The following is a 19,174-nucleotide window of genomic DNA, read 5'->3' on the forward strand; positions in this document are numbered from 1 at the left end:
GCTTTCACTCATAACAGTATCACCGTACACTTCACAAGTCTGTCAATGAATTTCTGCAGCAGGCAGGTTCCTTGCGGACAAAAACCGTATCGCTGAACGAACCTCTCATGCGGCGGGTGAGTTGGTAGTCTTAAACATTTTTAAAGCACAGAACAGAACCGTACAGGTGAGCTACACAGCGGAAACTGAGCACAGTTGTTCCCGAGGCATGCCGGTACACGACGCATGCACTCGTTGCAACAGTGACAAATGCAAGATACTCCACTTTGGCAGGAAAAACGAAATGCAAAGATACAGAATGGGGGATGCCTGGCTCGAGAGCAGTAGGTGTGAAAAAGATCTTGGAGTCCTCGTGGACATCAAGTTAAACATGAGCCAACAATGTGATGTGGCGGCAAAAAAAGCCAATGGGATTTTGGCCTGCATCAAGAGGAGCATAGTGTCTAGATCCAGGGAAGTAATGCTACCCCTCTATTCTGCTTTGGTTAGACCACACCTGGAATATTGTGTCCAATTCTGGGCACCACAATTCAAGAGAGATATTGACAAGCTGGAATGTGTCCAGAGGAGAGCAACTAAAATGATAAAAGGTCTGGAGAACAAGCCCTATGAGGAGCGGCTTAAGGAGCTGGGCATGTTTAGCCTGCAGAAGAGAAGGCTGAGAGGGGATATGATAGCCATGTATAAATATGTGAGAGGAAGCCACAGGGAGGAGGAGGGAGCAAACTTGTTTTCTGCTTCCATGGAGACTAGGACGCAATGAAGCAATGGCTTCAAACTACAAGAGAGGAGATTCCATCTGAACATGAAGAAGAACTTCCTGACTGTGAGAGCCGTTCAGCAGTGGAACTCTCTGCCCCGGAGTGTGGTGGAGGCTCCTTCTTTGGAAGCTTTTAAACAGAGGCTGGGTGGCCATCTGTCAGGGGTGCTTTGAATGCAATATTCCTGCTTCTTGGCAGGGGGTTGGACTGGATGGCCCAGGAGGTCTCTTCCAACTCTTTGATTCTATGATTCTATGCGCGCGAACTACTAGTGTCTACAACAAAACGGACCAGTGTTTGTATGTATACAGTTATTATCATTTCTCATGGTAGAAATACCATTTCTTTCAATATGTATGCGGCATCAGCTGATCTTGGATGTCCTAATGATATTGAAATGGTCTTTGATAATGCTGACTTGGAAATGTTTCATTTGATAGGCGCCAGGGACTTTGGAAACCGGTTTGGCAAGACATCTTTGCACCCATTGGCATCGCCTTTTTCATGATATTGCAGAACAGCATGACTTTCCATAGGTGATTGCTTCACAATGCTGAATCATTCTGCCACTGTTTGCCCAGCATAATAAACGGCAGGGTGTGCAAAGATTATTGTTGATTTTATGCCAGTTCAGTAAGGCATAATAAAACACCATGACAGTAGGCTTAGAAATCGCTAGACAATAGAAGTTGAGTATCCCTTACGCTTGGGACCAGAAATATACTGAAGTTTGGAATTTTTTAAATTTTGTAATGCCCGTGTTTCCATTTACATTGATAATAAGATATCTTGTGGCCCCGGTCCAAACACAATATTCATTTAAATTTAACTTAGTGTTGTTATTGTTGTTTATACCCAACTTTCCTCTCTTAAACAAGGCCCAAAATTTGTTTATTTATTTATTACTAGCCGTCCCCTGCCACGTGTTGCTGTGGCCCACATGGGGGTTCTGTGTGGGAGGTTTGGCCCAAATCTATCACTGGTGGGGTTCAAAATGCTCTGTGATTGTAGGCGAACTATAAATCCCAGCAACTACAACTCCCAAATGTCAAAATTCTATTTTCCCCAAACTCTACCAGTGTTCACATTTGGGCGTATTGAGTATTTGTGTAGAGTTTGGTCCAGATCCATCATTGTCCACAGTGATCTCTGGATATAGGTGAACTACAACTCCAAAATCAAAGGACACTGCCCACCAATCCCTTCCAGTATTTTCTGTTGGTCATGGAAGAACTGTGTACCAAGTTTGGTTTAATTCCATCATTGGCGGGGTTCAGAATGCTCTTTCATTGTAGGTGAACTATAAATCCCAGTAACTACAATTCCCAAATGTCAAGGTCTATTTCCCCCAAACTCCATCTGTGTTCATATTTGGGCGTATTGAGTGGTTGTGCCAAGTTTGGTCCAGATCCATCATTATTTGAGTCCACAGTGCTCTCTGGATATAGGTGAACTACAACTCCCAAACTCAAGGTCAATGCCCACCAAACCCTTCCAGTATTTTCTGTTTGTCATGGGAGTTCTGTGTGCCAAGTTTGGTTCAATTCCATCGTTATGGAGTTCAGAGTGCTCTTTGATTGTAGGTGAACTATAAATCCCAGCAACTGCAACTCCCAAATGACAAAAATCATAATGTTTTGAGTGATGGTCACTCCTTGTGTAGTGAGACGTTTTGTTGCCAAATTTGGTGTGATTTCGTTCATTGGTTCTTTTGTTTTTAAGGTACTCATTATGCACAGAACATTTATATATATATAGATTTAAAACTTTTATATCCCGATCTTCTCACCTCCGTAGAGGGACTCAGACTGGCTGACAGCAAGGATTCAATGCTACTAATACAAATTAAAACATCATACAACAATACAAGATTAAAATACATATAGATAAAATACATCTATACCAAATCGCCAAGGTAAAATCATGTTCAACTCAGTCCGCATATGTGGTCACTCACTTTGGTCTGTAACCAGTCTCAGCCATTGTCCTAGGAATACTTCATTCCATAACCGGGATTTCACTAGCCTCCTGAAGGACAAGAGGAAGGGGGTAGATCTAATCTTGCTCGGGAGAGAGTTCCATAACCGAGGGGGCCACCACAGAGAAGGCCCTGTCTCTTGTTCCCACCAAACGTGCTTGCAAAGGGGGTGGGACCGAGAGCAGGGCCTTTCCGGAAGATCTTAACGTCCTTGATGGTTCATAGGGGAGAATACGTTCAGACAGGAAAACAGTAGCCTGGCTGCCGAGCGCTGGACTAATTGCAGCTTCTGGGCAGTCTTCAGAGGCAGTCCCACGTAGAGAGCGTTGCAGTAATCAAAATGGCTCACAATGTTAAAAACAAAACAATTGAAAATCTACATCATATAAACCTATATAAATAAAAATTTAATGTTAGCTTGTGGGATTAACATAACACAAAAACCACTGGATGAATTGACACCAGATTTGGAAACAATACACCAGGCCAACAAGGGACCATCACTCATAAAAACACTGAAAAACACAGCAGAAGAGACTTAAAAAGCCAAAAAATATATTACAACGCATGCACAAAACATATATATACACATATACACAAATATATACACACACATATACACATATATACCCACACACACAAAGGACACTGCCCACCAAACCCAGTGTTTTCTGTTGGTCATGGAAGAACTGTGTACCAAGTTTGGTTCAATTCCATCATTGGTGGTGTTCAGAATGCTCTTTGATTGCAGGTGAACTATAAATCCCAGCAACTACAACTCCCAAATGACAAAATCAATTTTTTTGAGTGAAGGGCATACATTGGGTTGTTAGGTGTCTTGTGTCCAAATTTGGTGTCTATTCGTCCAGTGGTTTTTGAGTTCTGTTAATCCCACAAACTAACATTACATTTTTATTTATATAGATTGACCCATAGTGGATGCATTTCCCATCTTCGTCTTATACTCGCGTCGATACGTTTTCCCAGTTTTTTTGTGATAAAATTAGGCTTATAGTCGGGTCGGCTTATACTCGAGTATATACGGTATTCCCTTTTGGCTTTGGCTCAGCACTAAGATTGCCGTATTATGCGAATTTAATGCGCACCCTAATTTTGGGAAGGTCATTTAGCCAAAAAGAAGGTGAGTGTTAGATTCGAGTAAATACAAGACATTACATTCAAGTTGGGATACATTTTGGGACTTCAGGCCTAGCTTACCCATTCGGTGGGTTGCAGCTCGGCCGCGTCGTCCTTCTCGTCCTCTGGGTCCGGCTCCTTCTGGTCATCCCCGGAGCCATGGCTGCCGGCCGGAGAAGGGGCCCTGGGCTCTCGCCACCGGGACTCCAAGCCCGGAGGGGCCAAAGCACAGCGGGGACAGAAATCCCCAACTGCAGCACTTGGGAAGGGAGCTTCACAACGCAGGCACCGCTTGGATTTCTGGCTGTGCTTCAGTGGCTTGTCCCCCATGGCTTATGGGGGGATTTGGAGGGGATGGAAAGGACCCCAATGGCTCTGCAGGAAAGATGGAGGAGGCCCCTGATCAACCTCAATGGGGCGGCGGCCTTGGCATCCTTCCTTGCCTTCGGAGGCCAAAAGGGGGAGAAGGCAAGCAAAGGCGGTCCTTTTGCAAAAATGTTCAGGGTTTGGTTGCAACTTCAGATAAAGGGTTTTGAATGGATGGCCATGAGATTTCATATAATTCCTATCATTTTACAAAAATGGCCTACTGTTTGATGCAAACCACGCATGGGCAAACTTCAGGCCTTCTCCAGGTGTTTTGGACTTCAACTCCCACAATTCCTAACAGCCTAATGGGGAGTTGAGATCTTAATAATGTAGGTGGTAGCATCATCATCCACTGGAGAAAGGTGAATAAACAGAGGGATGTAAATTGCTACCTTGGATGCAGCTCATTCTTATTTTGAAGAACTTAAGAAGGCCAAAAGTCTAAATGATTTCATAATTTGTCAACTTAAGACGTGTGTGTGTGTGTGTGTTTGAAAGAAAAGAAATGAAGTCTCGAATCTGGGACAGGCTAATTCTAGAGAAGAGATGGTTTATTTGTAAGGGTTTCAGTCAGAGCTAAGTGTTGGTTCACACTTTGGAGCCATATTGGGAACTCTGACAGTGTTTATGCACCTTTGTGTGTTCTTAAATAGGGTGCAGAGAGTAATAACAGCCAGTTGGTACACCTACAAAGCTTGCATATTCTTAATTTTCAAAAAGAATTTCCAAAATCCTCTTGCCAGTGGAAGGCCATTTTCATCGTTGTCATAGGTTGCAGGTCCTCACATTACACTCAAAACAAACAAAATGTGTTTTCAAATCCAGAATTAGATTTCCAACCACTGGAGGTGCATGGCCTTTGACAAATTATTTTTTTTAATGTATTATTTTGAATCCGACAAGTATTAATTACAAGCATCTTCCCTTTTCTCATACAGAAAGTTTATTCTGAGATATCTGCAATGTCTGTTACAACAGGTATGGATCCTGCATAGGGAAAAACGTGAGATGTAAATCAAAGAAGGAAACAAGTGTTGAAATGTCTTCTTTTTCAGTTTTTTTAAAGATATAGGGATGCCTGGCTCGATAGATCTTGGAATCCTCGTGGGCAGAAAAGTGAACATGAGCTAACAATGTGATGAGGTGGCTAAGAAAGCCAATGGGATTTTGGCCTGCATAAATAAGGACTTTATTGTCTAGTTCCAGGGAAGTCATGCTCCCCATGCTCTATTCCGTCTTGGTCAGACCACACCTGGAATCACATTATGTTCAGTTCTGGGCAGTGCAATTGAAGGGAGATGTCGACAAGCTGGAATGTGTTCAAAGGAGGGCGACTAAAATGATCAAAGGTCTGGGAAACAAGCCCCATGAAGAGTGGTTTAAAGAGCTGGGCATGTTTAGCCTTCAGAAGCGAAGGCTGAGAGGAGACATGATGGCTATGTATAAATATGTGAGGGGAAGTTATAGGGAGAAGGGAGCAGGCTTGTTTTCTGCTGCCCTGGAGACTAGGGATGCAGAAGAACTGAACATTAGGAAGAACTTCCTCACTGTAAGGACAGCCGTTCAGCAGTGGAACTCTCTGCCTCAGAGTGTGGTGGAGGCTCCTTCTTTGGAAGCTTTTAAGCAGAGGCTGGATGGCCATCTGTCAGGAGCCCCCGATGGCGCAGTGGGTTAAACCCCTATGCCAGCAGGACTGAAGACCAACAGGTTGCAGGTTCAAATCAGGGGAGAGGCGGATGAGCTCCCTCTATCAGCTCCAGCTCCTCATGCGGGGACATGAGAGAAGCCTCCCACAAGGATGATAAAAACATCAAAACATCCTGGCGTTCCCTGGGCAACGTCCTTGCAGGCAGCCAATTCTCTCACACCAGAAGCGACTTGCAGTTTCTCAAGTCGCTCCTGACATGACGAAAAAGGGGGGGGGGGTTGCATTGAATGAGATTTTCCTGCTTCTTGGCACAATGGGGTTGGACAGGATGGCCCATGAGGCCTCTTGCAACTCTAGGAGTCTATTATCCTATTCTAAGACACCTGCAATGCCTATTACAATAGGTATGGATCCTGTATAGGGAAAAACATGGCATACAAATCAAACAAAGAAGGAAACAAGACTGTTGAAATGTCTTGTTTTTTAAAAAATAAGATATATATTTGCACATTTTACATATCACCTAATATTTCTATATTTTAAATGGCAGCTATAATTTTAAATGGTATTTACATGCACTTAGTTAAAAAAATAAATCCAAGTATAGATTTATTATATTTGGACCTAAATAGTAAGTGAGGAATGCTAGATTCTTAATGTTATTTAAATGATATTCTTTATAAAAGCAGGTCGAATGCGGAAAATCCATGCAGCCAGAGAGAGAATAATGTTTTGGAACTGCATTGAGAATAAAATTCACACTGAAGTAAACGCTGGTCAAACATGACGTAATGGATTACAAAACAAGTTTTACTGTGATTTCGGTATATACATTGAAAATGGATTCACCTCTGCAAGACATACAATGGATCTGCACCCAGCAATGTCAATTGTTAGTAATCCCAACAAAACCAGATGGGTCCCATTCTGCACCGAGCATAAAAAGGTACATATAAACACAAGGAATGAACTAGAGCTGGGCAGGATCATAACCCCATTCACTTCAGGATACTTTTATTTACAAGAACAATCGCACGACTGCTATGTAGAAAAATATGACTGTTGTTATTAAACATATCAACTATAGTTTTTTAATATATATATATATGCAGCATAACTTCTGTGTATATTTTGTTTTCCTTCTGGAGAAGCAGTCTTCATTCTTTGAGCTCCCCATCTGCGTTAGTAGAAGTAACAGCCAAAAGCCACTGCCACGCAGAAGAGGCTGTCCTGGAGAAATGGTAGAGCGAAAAAACAGTGAGTGGAAATGGCCTTCAGTGGAGCAAAAGCATGCACTTGGGCTTCTTCTGCATTAACACTGGGTGACAGCAGGTGAGTCTCAGCCTCAGAGAAAGGCAAGGGCAGACTCATAGAATCAATCATAGAATCAAAGAGTTGGAAGAGACCTCCTGGGCCATCCAGTCCAACCCCATTCTGCCAAGAAGCAGGAATATTGCATTCAAATCACCCCTGACAAATGGCCATCCAGCCTCTGCTTAAAAGCTTCCAAAGAAGGAGCCTCCACCACACTCCGGGGCAGAGAGTTCCACTGCTGAACGGCTCTCACAGTCAGGAAGTTCTTCCTCATGTTCAGATGGAATCTCCTCTCTTGTAGTTTGAAGCCATTGTTCCGCGTCCTAGTCTCCAAGGAAGCAGTAAACAAGCTTGCTCCCTCCTCCCTGTGGCTTCCTTTCACATATTTATACATGGCTATCATATCTCCTCTCAGCCTTCTCTTCTTCAGGCTAAACATGCCCAGTTCCCTAAGCCGCTCCTCATAGGGCTTGTTCTCCAGACCCTTGATCATTTTAGTCGCCCTCCTCTGGACACATTCCAGCTTGTCAATATCTCTCTTGAATTGTGGTGCCCAGAATTGGACACAATATTCCAGATGTGGTCTAACCAAAGCAGAATAGAGGGGTAGCATTACTCTGAGAAGACCTTGCCAAGAAAACCCTATAACAGATCATCATGCTGTCTTGCATTCAGCCTTCTATGCTTAACAATGAAGCAAAGAATATGAATTATATAAATGGGAAAAGCCCAAACTCTTTAGCTTGTTTAATAACACTCTGTAACACGACATCCTGCAGCACATTTTGCTCTAGTTTTTCAAGGAATATCTCATGGAGTCTCAACCAATTCAACCTAGTTTGTGGCAGCCACAAAAATGACGTTTCTGGAGTAGAACAACTACTTTCAAAGTGGAACAATTAAACAAGAGGTTCCATCTGAACATGAGGAAGAACTTCCTGACTGTGAGAGCCATTCAGCAGTGGAACTCTCTGCCCTGGAGTGTGGTGGAGGCTCCTTCTTTGGAGGCTTTTAAACAGAGGCTAGATGGCCATCTGTCAGGGGTGATTTGAATGCAATATTCCTGCTTCTTGGCAGAATGGGGTTGGACTGGATGGCCCATGAGGTCTCTTCCAACTCTAGGATTCTACGATTCTATGTAATAACACTTTTAAACCAGGAACAGATTTTTTTTCCAATTTTGTTACATAGTGTAATATTATTACCATTACTAATAATTTATTAACCGCCTCTCCTTTTGGCTTGAGCCGGGACACAGCATAGGTACATACATCTATAAAATCACATATTACAACATAGTTTAAATGCAACTATAAAAGCATATATTAAAATATATGCATATTAAAATCTATGAGACAAAAAGTTAAAACAATAAACATATCATGTGATTTAAGGGCGTTTCAAAGGTTCAGGGTACATTTTTCAAAACTTGGAAAACACTTGTTAACTGCAATCGCCGAAATATAATTTTCCCCCCTTTATTTTAAGGGAAGATAGTAAATAATTTACACGGGAGGAATACTTATATATCATATATACTTGAGTATAGGATGAGTTTTTCAGCCTTTTCTTTAGGCTGAAAAAGCCCCCTTTGGCTTATACTCAAGTCAAAGTTATTTATTATTTTACTCTGTTGTTGTTGTTATTATTACATTTATTATTTTACTCTATTTATTATTGTTATTGTTACATTTATTATTTTACTATACTTATTACATTATTATTTTACTCTACTATTACTGTTATTACATTTATTACTTTACTTATTCTTTTTATCACATTTATTATTTGACTCTATTATTATTGGAAAGATACATAAGCACATTTACAATGAAGAAGGTAAGAATCATGGTTTAATCAGAGTTGGTCAGTCTTATCTTAAATTACAGTTTTATGTAAACATTCAAAAACACTTAACCTACTGATGCCTCAAGTAATATAATTTTATTGGTATCTATTTTTATTTTGAAATTAACCAGAAACTGCTGCATTTCCCACACTCAGCATACACTCAAGTCAATACGTTTTCCCAGTTTTTGTGTGGCAAAATTAGGTGCCTCAGCTTATGTTAAGGTCAGCTTATACTCGAGTATATATGGTAAGTCATTATACTACAATCAGAAAACAGCGAAAAGTCATAAACAGTTGGCTGGAACAGAAACGATGTACTGCTTGGTTCTTGTGGGTTTTTTCGGGCTATAGAGCCATGTTCTAGAGGCATTTCTCCTGACGTTTCACCTGCATCTATGGCAAGCATCCTCAGAGGTGTGAGGACCTCACACCTCTGAGGATGCTTGCCATAGATGCAGGCGAAACGTCAGGAGAAATGCCTCTAGAACATGGCTCTATAGCCCGAAAAAACCCACAAGAACCTAGTGATTCCAGCCATGAAAGCCTTCGACAATACGATGTACTGCTTATTGTCTATTGTTATTTTGTGGGGGAAGTCTGTGGAATTGTTTTATATGTTGTTGTTGTTCATTCGTTCAGTCACTTCCGACTCTTTGTGACCTCATGGACCATCCAATGCCAGAGCTCTCTGTCGGCTGTCACCACCCCCAGCTCCTTCAAGGTCAATCCAGTCACTTCAAGGATGCCATCCATCCATCTTGTCCTTGGTCAGCCCCTCTTCCTTTTTCCTTCCATTTTCCCCAGCATCATTGTCTTCTCTAAGCTTTCCTGTCTTCTCATTATGTGGTCAAAATACTTCATCCTTGCCTCTACTATCTTTCCCTCTAATGAGCAGTCAGGCTTTATTTCCTGGAGGATGGACTGGTTGGATCTTCTCGCAGTCCAAGGCACTCTCAGCACTTTCCTCCAACACCACAGTTCAAAAGCATCTATCTTCTTTCGCTTAGCCTCCCTTAAGGTCCAGCTCTCACATCCGTAGGTGACGATGGGGAATAACATTGCTTTAACTATGCGGATCTTGGTTGCCAGTGTGATGCCTCTATATTGTTTTATATATATTGGTTCTTGTAATTTAAGTATTCAATTTGATATTAAAATGTATCAATTTTTTTAAAATGGCAAAGCACTTACATTAATGAAAACATCCTGAGCATAGTTGTCAGTATCTGCATCCCAGAAGCATCGGGCAGCCATGCTGCGGAAACAAATAAGGACTCATCCATCATGACAGTAATATTCACAATTGAACAGTAATCACTGCATTTGAAAAGCATCTGTGGCTAATGTCATTATCAGAGGTTCTGTTGGCGGTGAAGCAAGTGGAGTGTATATATATCTGTGGAATGTCCAGGGTCGGAAGAAGAACCCTTGTCTGTGTGAAGCAAGTGTGAATGTTGCAGTTAGAAAACTTGAATTGCATTGAGTACATAGGAACCACCAAATGGAGCTGCAATTCCCAGACATGAATCAGAGAACATGAAAGGCACTGCAGACTAATTCAAGAAAAAAAAGCCAGACACCAGAAGTGACTTGCAGTTTCTCAAGTCGCTCCTGACACGAAAAAAAAAGCTATAGCAGAACACTTGATAAACCAACCAGGACACAGAATGTTTGAAAACACAGAAATGCTGGGCTACTCTGACAACCACCATGTCAGACTACACAGAGAAGCCATTGAAATCCACAAGAAGCAGGTGGACAATGTCAACAGAAAGGAGGAAACCATGAAAATGAACAAAATCTGGTTCCCAGTATTTTAAAAAGACCACCAGAATCAAGACAGTAAATAAAGAACACCACTCAGAAACAGGGAAGTTTGAGACAGCAAACAATCAAGTGCCAGTTAACACCTCCCAAACAGAGGATGCCCCCAGGCCGCAACAGCCAGGCTCTGCAGCTGCAAGGCTACTCCATGCTAATCAAGCATGCTAATTGCAACATTCACACTTGCTTCAAACAGACATGAGTTTTTCCTCCCACCCTGGACATTATTAACAACAACAACAACAACAACAACAACAACTTTATTTGTACCCCGCCACCATCTCCGCAACAGGGACTCGGGGCGGCTCACATGAGGCCAAGCACGAACAACAAATTACAATAAAATAAAATACAAATTACAATAAAATAAACAACATCGTAATAAAGTACAAAACATATAAATACAATAAAGCCTCCCACAAGGATGATAAAAACATCAAAATCATCCGGGTGTCCCCTGGGCAACGTCCTTGCAGACGGCCAATTCTCTCACAACAGGAGTGACTCCTGACACGACCAAAAAAAAAAAAAAAAAAAAAAAAGCAATATACACAAAGCATAAAAAAGCATTAAACAAAATATGACAATGAATGGGCCGAAAGTACATAAAATGATTTAAAAACTCAGGGTGAGATAAAGGAGCAGAATTATTTGCAAGGGAGAACTCATAGAGAGACAGGGTGACGTTCCACAGGTATATATGCACTTCACTTGCCTCATTCCCACAAATAATAATAATAATACTTTATTTATACCCCACTACCATCTCCCCAAGGGACTCGGTGCGGCTTACATGAGGCCGAGCCCACAATACATCAGTAATAAAAACAATAACAACAGTAATACAAACAATAAAATAAAACTCATAACAAAAAATAAGCAATAAACATTAACAGTAACACAATGACGTTAAAAAGACCTATGGCTGGGCCAAATGTAATAATTAAAATTTTATAAATAATGCTGAGCATGAACAGGTGAAATATGACTAGGATACAATTTTCGGAGAGGGATGGGGCGTGCAGACAATCCTAGATCATTAATAAAGTGCATTTAAGGACTTATTGCTGGGAGTTTCCAAACCTCTGAACAAACCTCTTGGGATGCCTGTCATAGATGCAGGCAAAATGTCAGGAGAGAATGCTACTGGAACATGGCCATATAGCCTGAAACTCACAGCAACCCAAAGATTCTGGGCATGAAAGCCCTCAACAAACAACACAATTAGAATTCTGGATACATGCAGACCAACTTACTTAACACCTTCACCTCTTTGTTCTCCAATCACCACTTGCACAACTATTTTATATCTTTGAAATCCTTTATCTAAAAAAGAAAAAGAAAAAATGATTAGGAAGAACTGAGAGATTTTTGCCACAGCAACAGCAACATCACATAGAGTGAAGCATGTGTGAGATGGAAGACGAAGGAAGAAAAAGTCAGTTTCTCTGCTCCATCCTATTTACCCTTCAGCTTGTCTCTGATCGTCTCTGATAGGAGTTTGGTAATTACTGGGATTTCTTCAGGCGAGTACTGTACGGCAGTCAGGTGCTCCTTTAGCACTTCATGGATACACTCCTTCACTGCGGATGTGCGAAATCTTAGAGCAAATAGAAAGAAACACAAGTGTATAAAATATAAATAAATATAAGTATTTTAAAAATCAATAGGTACCGCACCGGTAGGAAGGTAACGGCGCTCCATGCAGTCATGCCAGCCACATGACCTTGGAGGGGTCTATGGACAACGCTGGCTCTTCGGCTTAGAAATGGAGATGAGCACCACCCCTCAGAGTCAAACACAACTAGACTTAATGTCAGGGGACTACCTTTAATTATATATACATATATAATGAATATATATTTATTATATTATATATTGTATTTTTAATATCAAATTTACATTTATTTCTCATTAATTTGTGCTAATTTTATCTAGACTTCCTCATGATATGTATATAATATAATGCATATATAAAACATAATATAACGAATAAATATAATGAATATATATTGAATAGATGTATATAATATAATGAATATTTATTTATTATATTATATATTTTATATTGTATTTTAATATCAAATTTACATTTATTTCTCATTAATTTGTGTCAATTTTATCTAGATTTCCTCATGATACATATATAATATAATGAATATATAAAATATAACATATATATATATATAAAATGAATATATGTAAAATATAATATAATGAATATATATATATATATACATATATAATGAATATTATATATTTTATATTGTATTTTTAATATCAAATTTACATTTATTTTTCATTAGTGTTAATTTTATCTAAATTTCATGATATGCATATAAGATAATGAATATATATAAAAATATAATATAACGAATATATATATGTATATAATGAATATATATGTATATAATATAATGAATGTATATAAAATATAACAAATATAATGTAATAAATATATATATAATGAATATATATATATAACGAATATATATTGAATATAATAAAAAGAATATATATATATATATATACACACATCTATATAATGAATATAAAAATATATTACGTATATATACATATACATGATGAATATATATTCATTACATTATATATTTTATATTGTATTTTTAATTGTATTTTTAATTTAATTGTATTTTTAATATCAAATTTACATTTCTCATTAATTTGTGTTAATTTTATCCAGATTTCCTCATGAGATGTATATAATATAATGAATATATATTTATAACGAATATATATTTATTCAAGGTGCAGGTGCTTACCTACAAAGCCCTAAACGGTTTGGGACCTGCCTACCTGCATGACCGCATCTCTGTGTATGAACCCATGCGCTCCCTCCGTTCATCCGGAGAGGCCCTGCTAACGATTCCACCTGCGTCACAGGCTCCTTTGATGGGGACGAGGGACAGGGCCTTCTCTGTGGTTGCCCCCCAACTTTGGAACACCCTCCCCAAAGACATTAGACTAGCACCCATTTTGGCAGTCTTTAGGAAGAACTTGAAGACCTGGCTATTCCGATGTGCCTTTCCGGAATAGGATAACCTCCAGCACTACCTCCCAGTAGCACTTTATTGAGTTGAAGACTCTCTGCACATTGCACTTGCCCAGAATTCCAACATATCACCTCTCACACCCAGCACTTTTTTAACCTGTACCCATCATTGGCCCGGCCCTGGTTTTATTGCGTAATAGTGTAATGTTTTGTTTCTGTTATTGCTTATGTTTTTAATTTGCTCGCACTGTATTGTTATTGTTTGTTGTTGTGTTGAGGCCTTGGCCTTTGTAAGCCGCATCGAGTCCTTCGGGAGATGCTAGCAGGGTACAAATAAAGTTTAATAATAATAATAATCATAGAATCATAGAATCAAAGAGTTGGAAGAGACCTCATGGGCCATCCAGTCCAACCCCCTGCCAAGAAGCAGGAATATTGCATTCAAATCACCCCTGACAAATGGCCATCCAGCCTCTGCTTAATAATATATATATATATATATATAGAGAGAGAGAGAGAGAGAGAATATATATCCATTATATTACATATCATATTTTTATATAGATTCACTACATTATATATATATAGATGAAGAGCTAGAAGGCATGATCATCAAGTTTGCAGACGACACCAAATTGGGAGGGAGAGCCAAGACTCCAGAGGACAGGAGCAGGAGTCAAAACGATCTTGACAGATTAGAGAGATGAATGGCCAAAACTAACAAAATGAAGTTCAACGGTGACAAATGCAAGGGACTCCACTTAGGCAGGAAAAACAAAATGTAAAGATACAGAATGGGGGACGATGCCTGGCTCGAGAGCAGCACGTGTGAAAAAGATCTTGGAGTCCTCGTGGACAACAAGTTAAACATGAGCCAACAATGTGATGTGGCGGCAAAAAAAGCCAATGGGATTTTGGCCTGCATCAAGAGGAGCATAGTGTCTAGATCTACGAAATACAACCCCCCTGTTGCGCCAACTCCACTACCTACCGATTTGCTAAAGGGCTGAATTCAAAGTGCTGGCGTTGGCCTTTAAAGCCCTAAACGGTTCCGGCCCAAGCTACCTATCCGACCGCATCTCTGCCTATGAACCCACCAGGACTTTGAGATCTTCCGGGGAGGCCCTACTCTCGATCCTGCCTGCTTCTCAAGCACGGTTGGCAGGGACGAGAGATAGGGCCTTCTCGGTGGTGGCTCCTCGGCTGTGGAACGCCCTTCCTACCGACATTAGACTAGCACCATCTCTATTGGTATTCCGCAAAAAAGTGAAGACCTGGCTGTTTGAGCAGGCGTTCGAATAATTAGTGCAATGATTGGTTAATGAACACTGGAATGGATCAATGGATGACGAATCTGGAACATGTTTTTGATGATGAGACGATAGTGAATGGCTATTGTAGTAATTGTTAATTAATTGTGCAATGTGTTAAGTTGTTAACTGTTTTTATACTGTAACATTGAATTCTGCTGTCTCTTATTGTTGTGAACCGCCGCGAGTGGTTATTTATTTATTTATTTATTTATTTACCTTACTTCTATACCGCTGTTCTCAGCCCGAAGGCGACTCACTGCGGTTCACAACAAATGTGAACAGCAAAAATTCAGTGCTACAGTATAAAAACTGTTAACAACCTAACACATTACACAATTAATAAACAGTTACTACAATAGCCATTCACTGTCGTCTCGTCATCATAAACATGTTCCAGATTCGTCATCCATTGTTCCGTTCCTATGTTCCATTACCAGATTGCACTAAATTACTCAAACGCCTGCACAAACATCCAGGTCTTCACCTTTTTGCGGAATACCATTAGAGATGGTGCTAGTCTAATGTCTGTAGGAAGGGCGTTCCACAGCCCAGGAGCCACCACCGAGAAGGCCCTATCTCTCGTCCCCGCCAGCCGAGCTTGAGAAGCAGGCGGGATCGAGAGCAGGGCCTTCCCGGAAGATCTCAAAGTCCTGGTGGGTTCATAGGCAGAGATGCGGTCGGATAGGTAGCTTGGGCCGGAACCGTTTAGGGCTTTAAAGGCCAACGCCAGCACTTTGAATTGAATATACTATCTATATTAACTTAATATTGCTTAATATACAATACACCAGGGATCCTCAAACTTTTTAAACAGGTCACAATCCCTCAAACTGTTGGAGGGCCGGATTATAATTTGGAAAAAAAAAAAATAATTCCTATGCACACTGCACATATCTTATTTGTAGTGCAAAAACACTTAAAAACAATACAATAGTTAAAATAAACTTATTAGTATTTCAATGGGAAGTGTGGGCCTGCTTTTGGCTGATGACATAGGATTGTTGTTGTGTGCTTTCAATTAGTTTCAGGAGCCCCCGGTGGCGCAGTGGGTTAAACCCCTGTGCTAGCAGGACTGAAGACTGACAGGTCACAGTTTCGAATCCGGGGAGAGGCGGATGAGCTCCCTCTATCAGCTCCAGCTCCTCATGCGGGGACATGAGAGAAGCCTCCCACAAGGATGATAAAAACATCAAATCATCCGGGCGTCCCCTAGGCAACGTCCTTGCAGACGGCCGATTCTCTCACAACAGGAGCGACTTGCAGTTTCTCGGGTCGCTCCTGACACGACAAAATAAAAAATAAATTAGTTTCAGACTTAGGTTGACCCTGAGCATGGGCCGGGTAAATGACCTTGGAGGGCCATATCTGGCCCCCGGGCCTTAGTTTGAGGATCCCTGCAATACACAATATATAATGTATAGCTTAATACTCAATATATAATGTATATTAACTTAATGTATGTATAGTTTTTGCAATGGTTTTCCCAGAGCTACCTGCCTAACCATCTGCATGTCTGAAGTCTTTCCTCTAAACTGAAAAGGCAGGGGAGGTTCCAAAATGGAGATCTCTTCCCTGAGAGAAAAGGCGGTCCCTAGACCCAAAGAGATACCTTTCTGAACCAACAGCTGCAAAGGAGGCCTGCAGATGCGTTCGGATAGGTTATTGACTCCAAACTGGAATGTGTCCAGAGGAGGGCGACTCAAATGATCAAGGGTCTGGAGAACAAGCCCTATGAGGAGCGGCTTAAGGAGCTGGGCATGTTTAGCCTGAAGAAGAGAAGGCTGAAAGGGGATATGATAGCCATGTATAAATATGTGAGAGGAAGCCACAGGGAGGAGGGAGCAGACCAAGGGTCTGGAGAACAAGCCCTATGAGGAGCGGCTTAAAGAGCTGGGCATGTTTAGCCTGAAGAAGAGAAGGCTGAAAGGGGATATGATAGCCATGTATAAATATGTGAGAGGAAGCCACAGGGAGGAGGGAGCAGACCAAGGGTCTGGAGAACAAGCCCTATGAGGAGCGGCTTAAAGAGCTGGGCATGTTTAGCCTGAAGAAGAGAAGGCTGAAAGGGGATATGATAGCCATGTATAAATATGTGAGAGGAAGCCACAGGGAGGAGGGAGCAGACCAAGGGTCTGGAGAACAAGCCCTATGAGGAGCGGCTTAAAGAGCTGGGCATGTTTAGCCTGAAGAAGAGAAGGCTGAAAGGGGATATGATAGCCATGTATAAATATGTGAGAGGAAGCCACAGAGAGGAGGGAGCAGACCAAGGGTGTGGAGAACAAGCCCTATGAGGAGCGGCTTAGGGAACTGGGCATGTTTAGCCTGAAGAAGAGAAGGCTGAGAGGAAATATGATAGCCATGTATAAATATGTGAGAGGAAGCCACAGGGAGGAAGGAGCAAGCTTGTTTTCTGCTTCCCTGGAGACTAGGACGCAATGGAGCAATGGCTTCAAACTACAAGAGAGGAGATTCCATCTGAACATGAGGAGGAACTTCCTGACTGTGAGAGCCGTTCAGCAGTGGAACTCTCTGCCCCGGAGTGTGGTGGAGGCATCAAGGCCGGGCCGTACTTGCGGATGAAGGCCGGGCGGAGGCTGAAGGCGCGGGTGGAGGCGGCGTGGAGGCTGCTTCCAGGCCTCGTCGACGAGGAGCTCTTTTCCACCAGAGGGACACCCTCCTCCGCCATCTTGGCCTCCAAAGCCGTCGCCATGGCAACTGAGCCGCCGCTTCCGGCCGCCGAGCAGCTACTTCCTTCCCTGGCAAACCTAGAGCTATGAAAACCTAGAGGGGTAGACACACCTGTGGAGGAGGGGCTTCCGGGAATGACGTGAGAGTAGCCACAACTTGATTGATTGGATAGGATAGGATGGTGGCTTGCATGTCAGATGTGTGACTAACTGGGTATATATGTATGTTGTTTTTTTTTTTTCCGGAGGCAACGCTGATGGAATCGTTCCAGGAGTTGTATGTGACTTCAGTAGACAGTCCACGTCTCGCAGGTGTATAGCAAATCTATATAAATAAAAATGTCATGTTCGTTTGTGGGATGAACAGAACTCAAAAACCACTGGATGAATTGACACCAAATTTGGACACAAGACACCTAACAACCCAATGTATATCCTCCACTCAAAAAAAAAATTGATTTTGTCATTTGGGAGTTGTAGTTGCTGGGATTTATAGTTCACCTACAATCACAGAGCACTCTGAACCCCACCAATGATGGAATTGAACCAAACTTGTTCACGAGTTGTATGTGACGTCAGTAGACAGTCCACGTCTCACAGGTGTATAACAAATCTATCTATATATAAATGCTCTGCGCATAATGAGTTCCTTAAAAACAAAACAACCAATGAACGAAATCACACCAAATTTGGCAGCAAAACGTCTCACAACACAAGGGGTGACCATCACTCAAAAAATTATGATTCTGTCATTTGGGTGTTGTAGTTGCTGGGATTTATAGTTCACCTACAATCAAAGAGCATTCTGAACCCCACTAACGATGCAATTGAACCAAATATGGCACACAGAATTCTCATGACCAACATGGGCACTGACCTTGAGTTTGGGAGTTGTAGTTCACCTACATCTAGAGAGCACTGTGGACTCAAACAATGATGGATCTAGGTTGTATGTTTTTTCAGGCTATATGGCCGTGTTCTGGAGGGATTTTTTTTCTCCTGACGTTTCGCCTGCATCTATGGCAAGCATCCTCAGAGGCAGTGAGGATTGTTGGAAGTAGGAAAATGGGTTTATATATCTGTGGAATAACCAAGGTGGGACAAAGAGCTCTTCTCTGCTGAAGCTAGGTGTGAATGTTTCAACTGACCACCTTCATTAGCATTTGAAGGCCTGGCTGAGCCTGGGAAAATCTTTTGTTGAGCGGTGTTAAAATGTGCCTGGTTGTTTCCTCTCTGCTGTTTTGCTGTTGTAATTTTAGAGTTTTTTTTAATACTGGTA

The 19,174-nt window shown here is 41.3% G+C and overlaps 1 protein-coding gene across 1 annotated transcript; it reads right to left on the minus strand.

Annotated features, from left to right (window-relative positions):
- Positions 1–6,682: 6,682 nt before the first annotated feature.
- DYNLT2B (dynein light chain Tctex-type 2B) lies at positions 6,683–17,944 on the minus strand. The gene is made up of 5 exons (XM_060766760.2): positions 17,779–17,944; positions 12,349–12,482; positions 12,139–12,208; positions 10,250–10,313; positions 6,683–7,123 (listed from the first exon to the last, which is right to left on the minus strand). The coding sequence occupies exons 1-5, from the start codon at positions 17,916–17,918 to the stop codon at positions 7,076–7,078; spliced, it is 456 nt and encodes a 151-aa protein (XP_060622743.2). The 5' UTR covers positions 17,919–17,944; the 3' UTR covers positions 6,683–7,075.
- Between the last annotated feature and the right edge of the window lie 1,230 nt (positions 17,945–19,174).

This window comes from Anolis sagrei, chromosome 3 (genome assembly GCF_037176765.1).
Source record: "Anolis sagrei isolate rAnoSag1 chromosome 3, rAnoSag1.mat, whole genome shotgun sequence".
Taxonomy (NCBI): Eukaryota; Metazoa; Chordata; class Lepidosauria; order Squamata; family Dactyloidae; genus Anolis; species Anolis sagrei.

Bases quoted from the DNA above. Each gene is read 5' to 3' on its own strand.
- DYNLT2B (XM_060766760.2), bottom strand. From the start codon at position 17,918: ATGGCGACGGCTTTGGAGGCCAAGATGGCGGAGGAGGGTGTCCCTCTG. The intron at 12,483-17,778 runs GTACGGCCCGGC...ATTTGCTCTAAG, and splicing joins CGCCCGGCCTTCATCCGCAA to ATTTCGCACATCCGCAGTGA. The intron at 7,124-10,249 runs GTAAGTGCTTTG...CCATTTCTCCAG, and splicing joins CTCAGGATGTTTTCATTAAT to GACAGCCTCTTCTGCGTGGC.